Source organism: Heliangelus exortis, chromosome 29, assembly GCF_036169615.1.
Source record: "Heliangelus exortis chromosome 29, bHelExo1.hap1, whole genome shotgun sequence".
Classification (NCBI taxonomy): domain Eukaryota; kingdom Metazoa; phylum Chordata; class Aves; order Apodiformes; family Trochilidae; genus Heliangelus; species Heliangelus exortis.
The window spans coordinates 4850552-4870790 of record NC_092450.1 but is presented as its reverse complement, the minus strand read 5'-3'; the positions used below and the strand labels follow the sequence as shown (position 1 = coordinate 4870790).

At 65.3% G+C, this 20239-nt stretch overlaps 1 protein-coding gene across 1 annotated transcript; it reads right to left on the bottom strand.

Annotated features, from left to right (window-relative positions):
• Positions 1–10202: 10202 nt before the first annotated feature.
• On the bottom strand, positions 10203–19741 carry TBKBP1 (TBK1 binding protein 1). Its single transcript, XM_071728527.1, is given in 11 exon segments — positions 10203–10413; positions 10664–10771; positions 10773–11497; positions 11907–12025; positions 15678–15727; positions 15815–16201; positions 16551–16655; positions 16747–16869; positions 16958–17182; positions 18507–18738; positions 19582–19741. Coding segments are annotated over 9 exon segments (1968 nt in total). The 5' UTR covers positions 17180–17182; positions 18507–18738; positions 19582–19741; the 3' UTR covers positions 10203–10284.
• Between the last annotated feature and the right edge of the window lie 498 nt (positions 19742–20239).

Below are 20239 nucleotides of genomic sequence, written 5' to 3'. Positions count from 1 at the left end.
GGACAGCGTGGGGGTGACACAAGGCACAGATGGGGGGGGGGTTAATTAACACCCTATCACCCCTCCTCCCAGGATGCTTAATTAATCCATTAATTATCCCGCTGTGCCTCCTGCCCCTTGTGCCGGGTTTGGGGTGCTCCGAGTCCCCCGGGGAGCTGTGCCCCCCCTCGGTGCCCACCCCCCTGCCCACCCCCAGGCCAGGCCTTCCCGGCACCTGCCCTTGACCCCTGGGCGCCAGGGGAAGTCCCCGTGTCCCATGGAGCCATCACGAAGGCATTTTGCTCCGGGGGGGGCGGAGAAGGGGAGGGCCGCTTCCCTTGGCAGCTCCCCAGCCCGTCAATATTTTCCATTTCCAGTGGGGCAGCGCCGGGGGTGGAGTGGGGAGGGGGACGGGGGGGCAGGAGGGGGACGGGACGGGTCCCATCCCCATCCCCGTCACACCCACACCCACGAGTGACACTGCCACGGGTCCTTCTGTCCCCATCCTGGGGCCAGGGATGTCCCCAGCCACCCCCCTCACCCCCATCCCCAACTTCTGAGGATGGGAATGGGGAGGGGGCAGAAAGGGGGGGCGTGTGGGGGTCTGCAACCCCCGCATCTCTGGGGCCGGGTGACAGCGGTGGCAGGGGGCAGCAGGACGGGGGGGGACAGGGGGACAGGGACTGATTAATGAGGGGATGGGGGGGGGGCACACGGATCTGATTGCCCACGGAGGGGGCAAGGAGGAAATGGGGAGTTAAGGATGCACGGAGCTGGGAGGGGGCGGATGGGATGGGACAGGACACCCCCACCCTGTCCCCAGGGTGTCACCTCCGGCCGGGGCAGGGGTCTCTCCGGGGGAGGGGGGGGATGGGGGGTGTGTATTGGCCCAACAGCCGCAGCTTAGCAGCGGGGTCATTGTTCAGGAGGGGGCTCGGGATCCAATCCCTATGCAAAGCCCCCCCTCCCCCGCTGACACCCACCCCCCTTGACCCCCTCCTCTGCCTTTCCGGCTCCCTGCAGGCCCCTAATCCCCTGGGAACTGGGGGGGGGGGGGGGAGCAGTGTGTTGGTTTTGGGACTTGTGGCATTTGGAGGGGCGGGGAGGGGGGGTTGTAAGTGGGAGCAGCCCCCCCCCCTCCTCAGCACCCCCCCGTGCTCACTCTGGTTTGTGCACACACACACGTTCACGTGCACACACATGCACACGCGTGTGCCCCCCCACCCCCCCGATGTGCGTGGCATCAGTGTCCAGAGCATGGCAGCTGTCCCCTTCTCCCCCCCCCCGACACCCCCCTCGCCCTGGGGACCCCCAGGCTGTCAGGACACTGCTACCCCCCACTCCCATCAGGCAGGAATCTCCCCCCGCCGAGATGCCCAGTGAGAAAATGAAGGAAAAAAAACAAAGAAATTTCCAGAATATTTTTTTTCTAGGGGGAAAAATAAAGGCCGGGGGGGGTGGGTTATGGGTGGAGGGGGGGACACACACGCGCTCATTAAGGGGGGTGAAGCAAGTGCTGCCCACATGTGCTCCCTGACGTCACGATGTGCTAATTCATTCCTGTGACACCATCGCCGCCGAGGATGAATTCCCAGGCACAGCCCCCCCCGCTCTGCAGGACCAGACAGGGCTCACGAGCATCCCCGGGGACCTGCCACCCCCTGCCACGTCCCCTTGTCCCCCGGGGGTCCCGATCCCGGACGGTGCCACCAGCCGGGCGGAGGAAGGAGCCTGGCTCTGTCCCCGGGGTGTCACGTCCTTGAGTCTGTCCCCCCCCCGACACACACCTAGTAAAGTGACACCGGGGACACTGCCCCCCCCTAGGAGACACAGCGGGACTCCTGGGGCGACGCTTGTCACAAATGTCCCCGCTCAAGGAGGGGACAGGAGGGTGGGAGCCGTGTCCCGGCCGTCACCTCGAACAGCCTCCGACCGGCGGATGCTCCGGGTTTGGTCCCTCCCCACGCGGTGTCCCCTGGACAATCCCTGCGCCCAGGTGCCCTGAGCCCTCCGTGGTGGGGGGGCACTAGGATTTGGGGTCCAAGCGTCCCCGCAGCCGGGCAGGGGCAAAGCCGGGCAGGCGCCCCCACCCGCTGGACCCTGGGACGTCTTTGGGACCAAAGTCCCCCACTTCGAGGTCATTCCTGGAGGGCGGGAGGCCTGGCACCTCCTGGAGGCCAAACTCCCCCTCTCCAGGGTTCAGGCGGGAGCCCTGAGACCTCACTTCAAGCCCCGTGCCTCAGTTTCCCCATTGCAGAGGGCTGATGCAACACTTGACACACCCGAGAATCCCTCGAGACCACGGGACTGTGGCGGGAGGGTGACAAACCTGTCCCCGACGTGCCCGGTCCCTCCTGGCCACCCTTCGGGTTTCCGGCGCTCGCCCAGGGGCCGGGGGAGGGGGTTCGGAGGGGGTTGAGGGGGTGGGAGGAAGCGGCTCCGGGCAGAGGATCCGCCCCGCGGGCCCGGGGCCTCGATGTCGCCTGCCAGGCTCTGCCCCGTGGGCCACATCCCGCCCCAAACCCGCCGCAGGCTCCAGCCCCCGCCCGGGCCTTCGGGGAATTTTGTCTCACATCGCCCCGTGCCTCAGTTTCTCCTCCCGGCAAGGTTGAGCATCCTCAGCTTTTGTTAGAGGGGCGCGGGGTTGGGAATCCAGAGCTGGGGTGGGGGGGTTGGAGCATTTTCGGGGGGGGTTATCCCAGAGATCTGCTCCGTGTCACCTTCCTGACGTGTCCATCATCTCACTGCTCCTGGACACCAGGCTGGGGGGCAACAGCACCAAAATTCCCCCCCCAGAGCCACCGGGCAGGAGCCAGCTCCCATCCCACTGTCCCCAAACTCTGCTGTCCCCAAACCCCACAGTCCCCACTGTCCCCCCCCAGTCAGGCTCCGCGGTCGCTGAGGGGTTTGACTTTTCCGGCAGGAATTTGGCTGCTGGGGAGGGAGGGAAACTTTGGGGTTATTTTCTCAGTAAATGGCACCGTTCCTGTTTTCATTATTAAAACGAGAGCGCAGGCACCGGGCACCCGCGGGCGCTAAATTTGGGTCTGAGGGAAAACCAAAAATACTGCTCCCCCCCCCTGGAGGGATTTGCATCTCTCCGCGTTTCGAAGGCAGAAGAAGTTCATGGAGGCAGAAATGCAAACCCGCCACCTGCCACCCCCCCACCCCCATCGGGGGGACCCCCGGGGACACATCCTGCACCTGGTGACATCCCGCCCCGAGGGGAGATGGAGCCGCATCCCTGCTCCTTTCCCGTTGGATCCCCCTGGGTTAGGGATGCTGCAGAGCCCACCCTGCACACCCCCCTCCTCCTGTCCCCCCCCCAAGCCTGCCCGTCCCACAGCAGGACACCCCAGACACCCTGTCCCCCACCCCAAAAAAAGCACATCCAAGTCCCACGCCGCCACCGGTGTCCTGTGAGCGGGCAGGGGAAACTGAGTCACGGGGGTGTTCAAGAAGGGAACGAGGCAGAGCCAGTGGACGGTTTGGGGGGAGGGGGGGGGCTCAGCCCTCACCGCGGTGGGGTCCCGGCCCCCGTTCTCCCCACAACACCGCTCCCCACCCACTGTCACCTCCTTCCTGCCCCAAACCACTCGGCGCTGGCAAGCGGCCACCACGCTCCATCCCGCTCCTTCGGCAGCCCCCCACGGGTGAGGGGGGGGTCCGGGGAGGAACAGGGTGACCCCCTCCCACTGTGGAGCTTCCCCCCGAGCACCCTCAAACCATCTCCCCATCTGCTGGAGGGATCCTGACCGGCACAGGGAGGATGCGGGTGACAAGTTGGTGGCAGGTCTAAGGGGGGTGGGTGAGAGGGGGAGGTCAGCGGCGCGGGGGGGGTGGGGGGGTGGGGGGGGCGAGCAGACGGCTCCTTAATCTCGGGGAAGGAAGCGGCTCTGGTTACGGAGCTGCCCGCGGTGTAAAAGGAGAGCGACAGGAAGAAAAGTCATTAACATCGTTCCAGCCGCTGCCACCCAAAACCCTCCTGGTGCTGGGCCCTGCGCCTCCTCCCCCCCCACGCCACTGCCACCAAGGCTGCCACCAAAAGTGCCACCAAGGCTGCCACCGCCATGCCCGGTCCCTGAGGTGGTCCCACTCAAAGCCCCAACCCCTGGAGTCGCGGGGTTGGGTGGTGGCCCCTGGGGACATTCCTGCCCTCTGGCTCCCGTCCCTCCTCTTCCTCACCCTGGGAAGTGGCAGGGGCTGCGGGGCAGCTTCCCACCCCATCCCATCCCTGTCCGGGTGTCACCGTGTCGGGGGTGCCACCACGCCCCCCCCCATGCGTGGGGCACAAGTTTCGGGGAGCCGGGTGGGCGTGCGGGGAGGGGGCTGTACGTGTGCAAGGGTGTGGAAGGGACTGGTGTGGGTGTGCCGGACCCCCCCCCCCCGACAGCCCCCACGGGGCCGGGGGGTGCCCGTTTCATCCCCCCCGCCCTGTACCAGGCGATTGGCCTCAGCAGGAGTCGGATCCCGGGTGAAAAGCCCGGGGGGCCCTGGGGGGGGCCGGGGGGCTGCAGTCCTTGTCTGGCCGGCTTAGCGTGACGGGGGTGTGCAAAGCTTGGGGGCCCCCCCGGCCCTTTTTCTTCGTCAGCGCAAAGCGAAGGCCGAGGAGTGATGAGCGCTGACCGGGGAGGGGGGGAGAACGGGGCGGGGGGGGCGACACATGGGCTACAGCTTCTGACAAGACGCAGCCCCGGGGGGGACACAGGCGTGTGCGGGATCGCCCGCTTCGCTGCCACCCCCCCACCCTGTCACCCCACCCCAGAGACCCCGGCCAAGCGTTCGGCCGTGGGAGGGGTGCCACGGGTGGTGTGGGGACATGGGGGGGCAGGACCCCTTTGGGACAACGCTGAGGATGCTCCAGAGGGGATGGTGGTGGCTGGTCCTGCCACTCGGGACCGATCCTGCCCACTGGGTCCCATCCTGTCCTTCAGGGTCCTGTCCTGCCACGTAGGGTCCCATCCTGCCCCTTGAAGTCCCACCCTGTCCCTCAGGATCCAATCCCACTCGGAACCAATCCTGACCCTTTTAGGACCCATCCTGATGTCCCATGTGGTCCTGCGGGGTCTGAGGCGGTTCCGAAGGGCCCGATCCCGGGGAGGGGGTTGTGGGATGCAGCTGGGGGCAGGGCAGTGGCCAGGACGGACACTCACTGCGTGCCAAACCGAGTTAAAAATACTCCCGGGGGCTGCGCCGACGGAAGTGGAGGTGTCGGCACCGGCTGCTCGGGCCCGGGGGGGCCATGCTCGGGTGTCCCAGCCCCCAGCAGGGACCCTCCTACCCGGCACTGGGACCCCACCGAAGCGGGTGGCATCACCGGTCCCCACGGCGCAAGAGCCCCCTAAAACGCGGGGACCACGGGCACCCAGCCCACGGGGAGGGGGGGGGGCTCACCCCATCGCCCCCCACCACCGCGGCAGCGTTCGGGCTGGAGGGGCCTTTGGGAAATGCGAAGTGACAAATGACGCCCCGCGCGCGTTAATTGATGTGACACGGGGGCTGGCACCGCGGTGGCACCCGGGGCCGGCGAGCGGGAAGAGGGATAAAAAAAAAAAATATATAATGGAAAAAAAAAATAATCCAATCGAATGTTAAAAATAGGTCAGGGGGAAGGAGCCGGAGCCGGTTTCATTTCAGGCGCTGGTTAAAAGGAGTGGCCCGAGGGTGGCCCAGGAGAGGAGGGGCCCAAAATGAGGTCCCGGTAGGTGCCATCGGCACCACGTGTCCCCGGGACCCCAGCCCCAATTCCCACCTGCCCGACCACTGCGATGTCCCCCCCGACACAAGCGGTGTGATGTTTGTCCCCAAATTGTCACTTTCCCGGCACTGAGCCGTCCTGCAGGTGCTGGAGGGCTTTAGGGGACCCCCGAGGGTTCCCACTGGGGACACAGGGCAGGATTGCAGCGGGGATGGGTGCTGTGTCCCCATAAGGGTGTCCTGGTGCCTGAGGTGGCCTCGTGCTGGCAGTGGCCGCTGTCCCAGGGGGTCAGGGGGAGTTCAAGCTGCCGGTGCGGGTGTCGATGGCCCCCGGGTGCCCGCCTGGTGCTGTATTTTGGGCCACCAGAGGGTCACGGCCATCACGGCCCCACGTGTCCCTGTGGCCACGGTGACAGCCAGGACCTGCAGCAAGTGCTGAGGAGCCCGGGGACATGTCTACCATGGGGCCACCACCATGGCTGGCCACCACCAAGCTGTCCCCGAGAGCCACGCAGGGACCTGGGGGACACTTTGTCTGTCCCCTCCCTCCCTCCTTCTCTCCCTCCTCTGCATCCCCAGCACCACCCAGTGTCACCTCCTGCATCCCACCCTGGTGGCAAGTGGGGACAGGGTGTCCCAGGGCACGGGAGGGATTTGGGGAGGGGGTGGGCTTGTCTTCCAGCAGACCCCCCCCCACACTCTCCCCCCTTTCCCTTGGATGCTCGATCCGGGTGACCCCGAGTTTAACCCCACTTACGGCGCCGGCAGACGCTGCCCCCGACGCGGATGGGTTGTGACAGCCGAGAAGTCCCCCCCGGCGGGCGCTGCCGAGGCGCTGGCCATGGTGGGGAGGGGGGGCAGGGGGTGTGTAGGGGGGTGCGAGGCCCATGTCACGCTGCGTTGGCTCCGTCACCTCCCCGCAGCGAGGCGGCGGGTCCCGTGTGGCGGTCCCGGGGGTCCCCGGGGGGCCCGGTGGCACTTGTCTCTCCGCAGCATCCGTGATGGCGCTGGGCACATGGCAGCCGGGGTTGTGTTTGTGTTTGTGTCTATGTCCCGTCCCCCCCCGCTGTCATTTGAGGCCGCGGCCCCCCCGATGGCTGGGAAGGGGGCGGGGGGGGCGCCGCAGATGGGTGATAAAGAGCTGAGCCCCTCATGGGGACGAGGAAGGACATTGGGGTGGCTTGGCCAGGAGGGGACATGAGGGACACCCTGGGTGTGAAGGTCTCAAGGGATGGGGACGGGCTGTGGGGGGCAACACTGCTCCCCCCGAGGCTTTGGGGGGTGGGGGGCAAGGCACGTGTGAAAACCTCTCCAGGAGGAGCATCTGGGAAAGGTCAGAGAGCTGCTGGGACACGCGTGGGAAGGGGAGCAGGAGCAGGAACAGGAGCTCGCAGGGCAGTGACACTGAGCTGCTGCCTGTAGGGAGGGAGAACCGGGCACCTCGGGGGGATGGGAGGCACCCCAGGGGGATGGGGGGTACCCCAAAGCAAGGTGGGCATCCCAAGGACCGAGCACCCAGGTGGATGTGTCCTCCAGGGTGATGTGAGCACCCAGGGATGGTGCTGGCACCGGGTACCCAGCCTGGATGCAGACACCCCACATGGTGACACCGGGCCCAGCCCCCCTGGATGGATGTGGGAACCCCAGGGTGATGCTGGGACCCCGGGAAGGCACAGGGTCCTTTTGCAGAGGGGGCTGAGAATGGAGCCCGCAGCCCCCCAGTTGTGCCCCGGGACCGAGAGGCTTCACCCCAGGGGTGTGGGTGAGCTCCCCCCCCCCCCCAGGGTCCCTTCCCCAGCCGGGCAGACCCCTTATTTCTTATAAACGCCTCTGGGGCTGCTCCCCACCACCTCACCCCGTGACACGGCAGCTCTGGGGCTTGTGGTTGAACCCCAGGGCTCCGGGTTTGACTCACCGGATCCGCGGCCCGGAGGGGCCTTTCAGCACCCACGGCTGGAAAGAAACGCTCACCCGGGCAGGAGCCCCGGGCACTTCCTTGAAGCTCCGTTTCCTATAAACCCCGATGGCAAAGAGATGGGACCGAGCTGCCCCTCCCCGCCCCCCATCCCCGAGCCAAGAGGGGCAGAGACAGAAGGATCCGGGTTTGGGGTGGAGGGGAGCGTGACCCCCAATTCCTGAACCCTTTGGTGGGTTGGAACCCCTTGTGGGAAGGAAGGAGGAACGCAGCCCAACCTTTACGAGACCTCAGAGAATCTCCCTCACTGCTGGGGACGCGCCCGGTCCGGTTGTCACCGGCTCGGAACATCCCAGGTCCTCGTTTCCCCCCTTGCCCTGCATCACCCCGAAACTGCAGGAGCCAGCAGAGAAGCCAGAATCCTTTTTTTCCCCAAAAAATGAGAGAAAAGCTGAGAAAGGCAAGAAAAAAATAAGAGAAAGAGAAGAGAAGAGAAGAGAAGAGAAGAGAAGAGAAGAGAAGAGAAGAGAAGAGAAGAGAAGAGAAGAGAAGAGAAGAAGAGAAGAGAAAAGAGAAAGAGAAAACGAAAATTTGCTGGAAAAAGAAACCTTTCCCTCCAGCTCGAAACAAGAGGGGTTTTTTGATGGGGAAGAAAAAAAAAAAAAAAAAAAAAAAAAGAAAATTGCCACATAGGAAACGGCAAAAGGTGTGACTGTCCCCGGGGGATGGGGACACCGGGGGACAGGGGACAGCCCAAACTGGTGGATGGGTGGAGATGGAGCCCGGCTGCCCTCAGAGCCCCCTCGAGCTGTGGGTCAGGCTTCATCCCTGGGGGTCTCCAATCCCCCCCCCAGTGCTCCCCCTCCCCACTTTGCTCTTGTTGGGACCCTTCATCCCAGCATCACGTCCCCATGGGGGTCACAGGCCCCTTTCTGCCTGGCACCCCAAGGTTTGGGGGGTTGGGGAGGGGGCTGGATGGGGCTGAGGGCTGGGCAGGGGGTGCTGCCCCCCCCTCCCTTGCCTGCTGCAGAGATCAGCTCACGATAACACCGGGTGCTGCTGCTGCTTCCCCGCCAGCACCCAACCTATCTCCTTCACACCATCACCCCGAGACCTGCCCTACCAGGAACCTGCTCCCCACCCTGCCCGGGGGGACAGGGCTGAGCCCCCCCCCCCCCCCCAGCCTCCCCCAGGCCGAGGGGACAGAGAACAGTCACAACTCAGCACACGGATGCACCCAGGGCAAGCAGGCCCGGGGGGAGATGAAGGGGGGGTGTGGGGTCTCAGCACCCGCATGTCCCCAGGGGGGTGAAATCAAAGACCCCCATGACCCCCCCACCCTCGGGCAGGGCAGCTGAAGGCCCTGGGAGAAGCCCGGGGGGGGGATGTCCCCATCCGTGTGGGAACCCCAAAGCCATCGGTGTGGCCGGGCACCCATCCCTTGGGCAGGTTCTGTCCGTCCCCCCCATCACCCCCAGAAAACCCCTCGACCCCCCCACCCGCTGAGCCCTGGTGACACGAGTTGGCTCTGCCAGGGCTGGGTGGGCTTGTCCCCTGCCCTGTCCCCCACCCTGGTGGGCACCCACGGTCTGACCCCCCCCCACGTCCCCCCTCCCTGCTTGGGGACCCCAAACAGAGGTGACAGCTTCACCCCCCCAAAGCATTTTGGGTGCTGGAAGGGTTTTATTGGAGCCAGTGGCATCGTGGAGCGTGCGGCCCTCTGCCCGGGGGGGCTCGGTGCATTTGGGGGGGGGTCCGCACCCAACAGAGCCCCTGGGGTGGTGAGTGGGGGGGTTGGGGGGGGGTGCACGCTGTGGCACGGGGGAAACATGCAGCGCGGAGCAGCTGGGGGGGGGGGGGGGACAGCCCTATGGACCCCCCCTCTCCCGGCAGCTTTGAGGTAGATTGAACGTGGGGGGGGGATGGGAAGGGGTGGGGGGCTTCGGGTGAGCAGCCCCCAGGGTAAAGCAGAGGAGGCTTTGGGGGGGAGGGGGCTGCTGGGGAGGGGCTGTGCTGTCCCCACGCCACGAGGTGGGGGGGGAGACAGGGTCAGGGAGAGCCCCCCCCCCAGTGCAATGGTTGGGGGGGGGGTCCTTCTGTGCCTCAGGGTTCATTTCTCAGCAGCAGCGTTGTGGGGAGCAATTGGGGGGGGGGCTAATGGCAAAGACTGGAGAGATGCTTGAACCTGGGGGAGGAGGTGAGGGGGGACCCACAACAAGGAGCTGACCCCCCCTTCAAACCCCTTCACCCCCCCAAAACCCAACTGTGACCCAAAGGGCTGGGGAAGGGGCAGCCCCCCCCCCTTCACCTGCTTCCTGGGGGTCAGACCCAGGACACGACCCCTCGAATCCTCCCTGAGATCAAGCAGTAACACCCAAGGGTGCAGGTGACACCCAAGGGTGCTGACAGGCCCCCTCCAGACCCCCCGACCCCCACCCCGGTGACAACATTGTCCCCACAGCCCCATCCCAGCATCCCAATCCCGTGTGGATGCAGGGAGGGGGTGAGGGGGGGGGGAGAAGGGCAGAGGAGCCCAATTATGGGGGGGGCTCTGGGGTCTCAGTCTTTCCGTAGCTACTGAAGATTTGGAGGTATTTTGGGAGCCCTGGGGGCTCCTCCTGTGTTTTCATGCAGCATCCACAGACCGGGGGTGGGGTGTGTGTGTGTGTGTTTTGGGGAGGGGGTGGGGGGGCTCAGATTTTGCTGTTTTCCAGGTGGGAGTCGATGTGCTTGACCAGGGCATCGTCCGGGTACCCGATGGGGAAGGCGAGCTGGCAGAGGGGGCAGCTCCTCACCTCCGAGTCCACCGTCTCCAGCAGCAGCTGTGAGGGGGGGGAGAGGAGAAGAGGAAAGCACTAAACCCCCCACCCCCAAATTTCCCACCTCCATTCCCTTCCCACCCCAAAACAGGGAAACTGAGGCACACCAGTGACCACCCCGCTTGGGTGCTGATGGGGTAGGGGGTCCCTTTGCTTCTCCCCCCCCCCCTCCTCGCCACACTCCTCGCTGCAACAAATCCCCTGGGGGTAGATGGGGGGAGGGGATGGGTTTGGTTTTTTTTTTCCTGCTTACATTGATGGAAGGCCAGGACTGGGCGTGCTCTGCCCGGGCGTAGGCAGCAGCCGTCCGGTGCACGGCGTCGGGAAAACCGGCACAGAAGGAAGCGCAGCGAATGGCCCCCCGCCTCGGGGCTGGGGGGGCTGCTGGGCAGAGCCCACTCCTCTTCATCCGACGATTGCTTCTCGAAGCGCAAGTGCTCCTCGAAGGGCTCGTGGGAGCTGAGGGGGGCCCCCGAACCTCCCCCCCCACCCCCCAAATAAACCTCCCCGTAAGGCCGGGGCTTGGGCAGCGTGGAGGCTTCGGGTTGGAGCCAGAGGGAGCGGTTCTGCTGGTACAGGGCCACGTTGGTCACTTCGGAGTAACTCCGGCGCCCCTGGAAACCGGCTTTGACGTGCCGGCTGGAAGGTTTGGAGTAACCCAGCTCCATCCTCTCCCCGGGAAGGCGGTGCGGGGACGCCGAAGCCGGGGACGGACACGGTGGCGGGGCTGGGGACCGGCGCTGCTGGGCGGGGGACTGGCTGGAAGGGGGCACCGGGGACCGGCGCTGCTGGGCGGGGGATTGGCAAGGGCCGGGGGCCGGGGAACGGCGTTGCTGAGCCGGAGATTGGGTGGGGGGTCCTGGGGAACGGCGCTGAAGAGCTGGGGATTGGCACTGGGGGGCGGGGGGACGGCCCGGGGGGGCGGGCGAGGGGCACTGAGGGGCGGGCGAGCGGCGCTGAGGGGCTGGCGAGTGACACTGGGACAAGGGGGAGTGACATTGGGACAGGGGGGAATGGCACTGGGACAGGGGGGAATGACACTGGGACAGGGGGGAGTGGCACTGGGATAGGGGGGAATGGCGCTGGCCTGGAAAACAAAATGAGGAGGGGGAGGGAGAGAGAAGAACCCCCATCAGCTTGGAGACAGGAAATGGTGATCCCAGGGCTGGATGATCCCAGGGAGTTAATGACCCCAGGGCTGGATGATCCCAATGAATGGATGATCCCAGGGAATTAATAACACCAGGGCTGGATGATCCCAATGAATGGATGATCCCAGGGAATTAATAACACCAGGGCTGGATGATCCCAGGGAACTGCTGATCCCAAGGAACAGATACTTCCCTGAGAAGGGATCTTTCCAGGGGTGGATGCTGCTTGGGATGGATGTTCCCCGGGATGGACACCTACAGGAGCTCAGTCCCAGCCAGAGGATGATGACAACCAGTGCACTCTCCCCCTTTTTTGCACCTCAGCCCCCCCCGGTCCCCCCTTACCCCCGTTGAGGCTCTTTTCCTGCAGGAGGGCCCGGAGGATCTGGCTCTGCAGGGAGCTGAGGTTCCGCAGGCGGCACAGCTCCTCCGTCAGCTCCGTGTAGGCCAGGGCCAGGTTCACCCTGTGGGGAGGGGGACAAAACATCACCCGGGGCAAAACGACCCCAGCCCAGCCAGGACGGAGGACGAGTTTCCTCAGAACTAGCCCCAAATTCAAGTTTTCAACTCCAAAGGGAAAAGTTGTGGCCGTGCAGCTGCTGGGAGGGGGGTGGGTGCCACGTGTCTGTGTCCCCCTCCTCCCCAGCTCTCGGAGGCCCTGCCAAAGTCATCAATTCTTTGCCCAACTTGGGTGTCACTTTTCAAAAAGCATATTCTCGGCGGTGAGGAGAAGGGAGAAGCCGAGTGGCAGGGCCCCGGGGGGGTGGGGGCTCAGCGCATCCTCCCGCAGCCAGGGTTCAGCTGAGCGGTTGTGACACCCCCGGGACCCGGGAGACGCCGCTCGTAACAGCAGCCGACAGGTCTGTCCCCTGCCAGCCCCCCTGCCAGCCCCCTGCCAGCCCCCTGCCAGCCCCTCGGGGGCCGGGGAAGGGAGGGGGAAGAGGAGGAAGGGAAAGAAAAGGAGGAGAGGACGGGAAAACCAAGGAGAAAACGGAGAGGAAAATAAAAACGAAACAAAATAGCACCAAAAAGCCAGAAGGGTGAAAGGAAAGAAGGAAAAAAAGGAAAAGAGATGGAAGGACAGATAAAAAAGAAGAGAGAGAGAGAATTAAAGAAGAATGAAAGAAGAAAAAAGAAAGAAGAAAGGAAAAAAAGAGCAAAGAAGAAAAGGCAAAGAAAAAGTGAAGAAAGAAAAAGAAGAAGAGAAGAAAGAAGAAAATAAAGGAGAAATAACAAAAAATAAAATAAGGAAAAGAAAAGAGAAAAACAAAAGAAAAGAGAGAAAATAACAGAAAAAATAGAGAAAAGAACAGGAAGAAACAAAAAAATAAGTAAAATAAAAGAATAAAATAGAAAAAGAAGAAAATAGAGAAAATAAAGAAAGTGAAAAGGGAAGAAAGAAAAAAACATTTCCCCAGGCAGGTCCCATGAAGTGTCCCCAGGGTCCCCATGGCCCTGCCAGGGTGGCACCGAGGACACGACCCCCCAGGGACATCGCCAGACACAGCTGTCCCCCCACCCCCCACGCTCCCCCCTCTTCTGCCTCAGTTTCCCCTCTGTGGCCAATCGTGGGCATCTCCCAGAGCTCCGGTGCTGAGGCTGCGGCCGCTCCCTGAAGCGAGGGCCCCCTCCCATCCCTCGAAAAAAAAAACCAACAACAACAAAAAACCCAACCCAGCTCCGTTTCGGGGCAAACCGTGCGGTTTTTGATCCGCGAGTGCAGATAAACCGTGAGAACAAACCCACCGCCCACGGAGCACCCGCAGCATCACCTCCCCCCCCCGTCCCCTCCTCGTCCCCAGCCCCAGGTGCTGTGACCAGGGGTGGGGAGGCACAGGAGGGGCTGTCAACCCCCCCTGGTTGGGACCCACCAAAACCAAGGAGGCGGCAGCCCCAGCAGTGGGTGCAAGATTCACTCAAACCCACAAAATTTAACCCAAACGGGGCTGCTGCTGGTGGGGTGGCTGCTCCCAGCCCCCCCCGTCCCCAACACCCCACCCCGGATTTTGGCCCCGAGTCCCCCCTTGGTGTCAGCGCTGACCCCCTGGGGACAGACCCTGCCCACCCCCCACCCCCCAGGGGGTTTCCAGGTGATTTGGCTCCTGGCTTTTCCCTGCCCCCTCCCCAAGGAAGCCCAGACAGGAAGGACCGTGAGTTCAGAAAGGATTTAAAAAAAAAAAAAAAAAAAAAAAACCACGAAAAAAAAGCCAAACCTCAAGAAAAGAAACAAAACTTGAGGGGGCCCAAGGGACCCCCGCCCCACACCCCCCGCGGGGTGAGTAATTCAGTACCAGGCAGCCCGAAAAGTCACCCGGAGATGGAAAGAGCCGATAAGGCACCTTTCACACCCGAAAAAAAAAACCAAAAACCACCCCAAAACGGTGGAGAAGGAGCAAGTTACAAAAAAGAGCCGTATTTACAAGAAAAGCCCCGGGAGGGGTGGGGGAAGCGATGCGTGAGGGGTGAGGAGCTGGCCCTGCCTCAGTTTCCCCACCCCAACCTGGGGAATTCGGGCATAAAAATGGGGGTGGGTTTGGGAAATGTTGGTCTGCGCATTAATTAAGTAATTAATCGGTGTATTGGGAGTTTGATTGCCCCGTGGGATGATGCGGGGGGGGGTGTTGGACATTGTGGGCAGGGGGACGGGGTGAGAAAGGGGTGAGCTGAGCTCTCCTGGCCACAGCAGGGCTGATTTTGCTCATTATAAAGTGAATTAAGGGGAGGGGGGAAGCACGGGGGGGGGGGGGTGTTTATGGAGGGACCCCCCCCGATACACAGTGCAGCCCCCAGGGATGTGGCCGCCCCCCACCCCAAACCCCCCACGCTGATTTACACCGGGGAGACAAGAAACAGCAAAAGCATCCAACACCTCGGGAAAACGGGAGGGGGGGACCCCCCCCCCAAACACCCCAGCACCTTCCCGGCGAGTCCCCCGCGTGTCACCTTTTATCTGTCCACAGCTCGGCACGGGCACGGCCCCGATGTCCCCGCAGGAGCCGCGGTGCCAGCCCGGCCTCACAGCAAGGGGAGGGGGCAGTGGGGGGGGAGGGGTAACATTTGGGGAGGGGACACACACAGAGGGGTGCGAAGTCCCCAGTGCTGCTTGCGAGGCTGAACGCGGGGGGAACGAGGCCGCCCCCCCCTCCCCCCAACTTATTGGGATGTGGGCTCGATGCTTTTTGGGGGAGTCTCAGAGGCTTTGCACCCCCCGTGGAGCGTCAGCCCCCAAATCTGGGGTGCTCAGCACCACACGGCACCCTCGGGGGGAGATCATGGACCCCCCAGAGCTACAGCGAGAGGGGGAGGAAGAGGGAGTCGGAACCCAGCACCGCTTGGGCTCCACTTGGGTTCCAGCAGGGCAAAGGGGACCGGCTGGGGAGGGTGGGATGGGGAAGGGGCAGAGGAGCCCCCCCTGACCCTGGGATTGGTGCTGGAGCTGCCCGGTGCAGCCTGGCACGGTTCGGTGCTGCTCGGGAATGTACAGGGGGTGTATGGGCACTGCAGGGTTCTGCAGGGTTCTGCACGGGCCTGCACGGTTCTGTACAGTACCGCACGGCACTGCACGGTACCGCACGGCTCTGCACGGCACTGCGTGGTTCTGCACGGTACCACATGGTTCTGCGCAGTACCACTCGGTACCACATGGCTCTGCACAGTCCCGCATGGCTCTGCGCAGTACCGCTCGGTACCGCATGGCTCTGCACGGTACAATACGGTTCTGCACGATACCACATGGTTCTGCACGGTACCACATGGCTCTGCGCAGTACCGCTCGGTACCGCATGGCTCTGCACGGTCCCGCACGGTCCGGCTCGGCAGCCACGGGCCGTCAGTGCCCTCTGGAGGCGGCCGCCCGCTCACCGCGCACTCGGTACCGGACACCCGACTGTGCCCACCCTGTGCTCAGCTCAACTCCCGGGGTGCAGCGGGTGCTTTTTGGGGTGCTCCCACCAACCCCCTGAGGTCCCGTCCAAAGGGAGGCCTCACCTGCACCGGGCCCCCCTGAACACAGAGCACAGCACAGAGCCCCGTGTGCCCCCAGTCCCTCCCTGCCAGGCTGTGGCTCCCCCTCCCCCAAATCCCAGCTCTCGCTCCAGTTCACCCCTGGGCACTTACTGGTCGTCTCCCACCTTCTTCACCCAGGCCATGTCCCGTTCCGACTGGTCCTGGGGAGAGCAGACACCCCCTCAGCACCCACCCAGCGAGGATGGAGGGGTCCCCACTCGCCCCCCGCCCCCTCCCCAGCCCCGGACCTGCTCCCGGGTGTCCTGCAGATGCTTCAGCTCCGCCTGCAGCCGCTCGCACTCCGCCTTCAGATGCTCCTCCCGGTGCTGGGCCCGTTGGGTCTCCTGCCGGGCCGCCTCCAGCTCAGCCTCCAGCCCCCGGCTCTGCCAGCCCCCGGCCCGCTCCAGCACTGCGGGCACAGCACGGCTCAGCCCCCCCACCCGGGCACGATGACCCCCAAGGAGGGGTCCTGTGGGATGGGGAGGGGGCAGCTCACCGTGGGTCAGGCTGGGGTTGGGGTGCAGGGTGAGGAAAGGCACCTCCTGGCCGGGCAGGGGGAAGCTGCCACCATCGCGTTGCCGCAGCTGCTGCTCCAGGCTCCGGATGCGGCTCAGATGCGTTTCCACCAGCGCCCGCTGCCGGGGGAGGGGGGGAAAAGAGCTGAGACCCCCACCCCCAGCACCACACACCTGCCCGACCCGGTCCCCGGGGAGCTGGTGGCCATCCTGGCAGGGTGATGGGGTCTGTCCCCAACACAGAGGGAGGTGGCACCAACCCCCCCTCCCCGGGGTTGTAGAGCATCGTGTTGGATGGGTTTGGGCAGGGGGCTGGAGATGCCTGGTGGCCCCCCCAGCCCTGAATCCCCACTGGGCCCCCATAGTGGCATCATCCTTCCCGTGGGATGGAGAAGCCATTTTGCCAGCTGGAGAGGGGAAGGACCCCCCCACCCTGCTGTCCCCAGGCACTGGTCCCAGCAGCACCCACCATCTCTGCCAGCTCAGTCTCCAGGTCAGCCTTCTCCACACACAGCTTCTCATAGGCCTGGATCATCTCCTCCAGCTGCTCCTCACGCTCTTTGCTCTTCTGCAGCTGCCCAGGAACAGAAAAAGGGGGTGGGTGGGCAGCTCAGGGGAACCCCCTCCCACCCCAGTGTCCCTCCAGCCCCCTCCATCACCCTCACCTCATGCTGGAACTGGTTGAGCTGCTGCTGCAGTGATGCCTTCTCACTCTTCAGCAGCGAGGTCTCCCTGGCCTCGTAGAGGGAGAAGATGTGATCCTCCCCGAACTCCCCGATCAGAGGGTACTGCAGGGGGGACAGGGGGGTCAGCAGGGACCCCCAGCTTCATCTCTGTGTGTGTGTGTGTCCCTCCTCACCCTTCTGTCCACCTCACCTTGACCTCGTACACCTTCAGCCGGCGTTTGAGGGTGGAGTTCTCCCTCTCCAGCCCCGTCAGGCGGTTTTTGATGTCGTCGTAGGCGGTGATGAGGGCGAAGTGGGAGGCAGAGCACATCTCCCCCGAGAGGTCGGTGTTGGGGCTGTCCAGCCAGTCCTCATCCGGCCCCAGCCCCTCCTGGGTCAGGATGCTGATGTCGTCCTCGAACATGGAGTCCATGTCCTGCCTGGCAGGGGGAGGGACGGGACAGACAGACAGACACCAGTGACCCCACAGCAGGGATGAGCCTGGCTGGGCACAGCCTGAAGCCCCCCCCGGAGTGGGATGGGGCTCTGGGGACACTGGGTGCAGGATGTGGCCCAGGGCAGAGGGGGGGTCGTGGGCTCCCCCCTGAGCCCAGCTGGGTCTGGGGGTCAGAGCGGGGTCTGCAGGAGCTCAACTGGCAGGAAGGACAATTCTGGGAGCTGCCACCAGCCCCAACCCTGCAGTGTCCCCTCGTGGTGGCAGGGGGACCCTGGCCAGGCCATCACCCCACTGGGGGGATTTGGAGAGGGGGACAGAGGGATCCTGCAGCCCCTCACCAGTGACTGCCACTGGGACAAGGTGCTGGGACAAGAGCTGGGATCCCAGGAGATTCCCCAGGAGCTCAGCCCTGGGGAGGGGTCACAGTGACTTTCCCCACGTCCCCCCGGGGCTGAGCTCCAGAAATAGCACCGAGTGCTGCTGCCCCCACCCCGCACACGAGCAGCTTCCCAGCTCCCACGCATCCCGTGCCCTGCCCTAGATACCAGCACACCCCCCGGGGAGCCCCCTGCCCCACACACCACCCCCACCCCAAAGAGGGAAGGGGGGGGGGGGGGGGAGCTGATCCTGATCCTGCCCAGCCTTGCTCTGTGCTGGATTTGTCAGGATTTGGGGCTTTGCTGCACCTCGAGTGCTCACAGAGCCCTGGCACTGTCACTGTGTCCTGACACTGTCCCCCCAGCCCCCCCTCCCTGTCCCAGCTGGGGACCCCACGTGCACTGGGGGGGCCACTGGGCAGGCGCAGCCTCACCAGCTCGGGCAGACATCCGAGAGCCATCACTGCACAAATAATTCATAGCACGAAGCTGGGAGAAGGAGGTGATGCCAGCACAGGGTGACGTGGGGGCACAGCCCACCCCCCCCCGAGCTGCCACCAGAGCCTGGGGCCAGCCCAGCCCCCTGACACCCCCAGACCCACTCCATCCCCTCCTGGGAGGGCCCGAAATCCACACAGACCCCACCTGCAGCCCCTGCTCTGCTCAGGCAGGGAAGGCACAGTCACCAGCCCCATGGGGAAACTGAGGCACCCCCATAAGAGGAGACTCCCCAAGCCCCTGGTGCCCCCCCAGAGCACGACCCCACGAGCCCGTGGCTGAGGGGCTGGTGGGTGCAGAGCCCCAGTGCTGAGTGGGGACGAGACCCTCTCCCTCCCAGCACACAGGGTCCAGAGGTTCTGGCCCCGAGTTCCCTGTCTGCTCCCCAAACCGTGCCTCAGTTTCCCCCCTCTGTCCCAGGGTGACACCTGCCTGGCAGCGGGCCCCGGGCGGGGGTCCCGGTGGTGGGGACAGGGCAGGGCTGCGGCGCGGGCAGGGGGGTCTCAGGGGTCGGAGGTGTGGGCAGGGGGCTGCAGAGGGTGGGCGCTGGGGAGCAGAGGCTCAGCGGGGGATGGCAGCGCTGTCATGAGGCTCCAGGGGTAACAGCCGAGGTCCCTCCACGTCCCCGCCGGGCGGCCCCTCCTCGAGGCCTACAAATTGCTTTAAAAAGAGCAAAAATGGGGCTGCAGCTCTCCGGCCCCGGGACCCCGCGGGGGGGGAAGGGGGGGAGCTCAGGGCCGCCCCCGTGGGGAGGGGTGTGCAGAGCACCTGGGGGTCCCGGGTGGCATTCGGGGACAGGCAGCACGGAGCCCCCCGACACGGCCCCATTTGGGGGGGGAAGGTCCGGCTCGATGGGATCCCGCTGCAGCGCAGCCCCCCGGACAGGCACCCCCTGCCCCGGCCTCGGGGGGGCTGCGAGCGGATCCAACCCCCCCCGCATTGCTGAACCGCCCGGGGAGGGGGAGCGGGGGGCTGTGGGGAGGGGGCTGGAGGAGGCCGGGACCTGGTGCCACCGCTGCGGCCCCCGGGGGACGTGGGCGGGCGTGCAAAGCGGAGCGCGGCGGGGATCGAGAGCCCCCCGACCCCGGGAGAGGGGCCCGGGCAGGCGGCTGAGCCCGGGCGGGGGTCGCGGGCACCGGCGGGGAAGAAAGAGTTGGGGAGGGGCCCGGCCTGCGGTACCTCGGCGAAAAGCTCCCCGAGAACCCCCGGCCCGGCCCGGTACCGCCCGCTCCACCTGATCTCAATCCGGTACCGAAAAGCTCCGGGGGTCGGCGGGTAGGGAATGGGGCCGGGGGTCGGGAACGCAGGAGGGGTCCGGGGGATGGAAGCGGGGATGGGGATGGAGCCCGGGATGGAGGCGCGGGTGAGGGTGGCGGGGGGCGCCGGGGATGTGGCGGGGGGCGCCGGGGATGGGGCCGGAGGAGACAGGCCCGGGTAGGGCGGGGGCAGCCCGGTTCCACCCCCGCTACCCGGCCCCGGTCCCGGTCCAGGCCCCGCACTCACCGTCGCTGCGATGCGGCGGCTCCCGCAGGGATGCGGCTCCGTCTCGGTCTCGGTCTCGGTCTCGGTCTCGGTCTCGGTCTCGGTCTCGGTCTCGGTCTCGGTCTCGGTCTCGGCCGCCCCCGCCGCAGCCTCGGCCCCGGTTTCTTCCGCTCCGGAGACACCGAGAAACCACGTGGGCACCGGGCGGCCGCCAGCCCCTCCCCCCGCCCCGCACCGGTGCCGCCTCCGAACCCCCCCTGAGCATCCCGGACCCCCACCGTGCCCCGGACCCCCGCCCCGCTGCATCCCGCCCCAGCCCGGGGCCATCGCTCCCTGCTTTGTCCCGGGAGGGGGGGACCGGACCCCTCCCCCTCCTGCAACCGGGACCCCCCCGGCAGCGGGGCTGACCTCAGGGGCGACCCCGGGGTTGGGGGGGGGGGGGCTTCACCGAGCCTGGGCAGCCCCTTCCCAAGAGCTGAGCTGCAGCCACTCGCTGTGGGGGGCTGAGCTCACCCCCACCCCCTTTTAAAGAACATTTTATTCCCTGAATTGTTCTCTCGCAGCCGCTTCCATTATGGAATTACGTGCGGTTTTTCCCCCCCCTTTGCTGCGCAGGGTTATTAATAGCTGCTCTCCTTTTGCCAGCGCTGCTGCTGCCGGGGGCTCTGGGGGACAGACC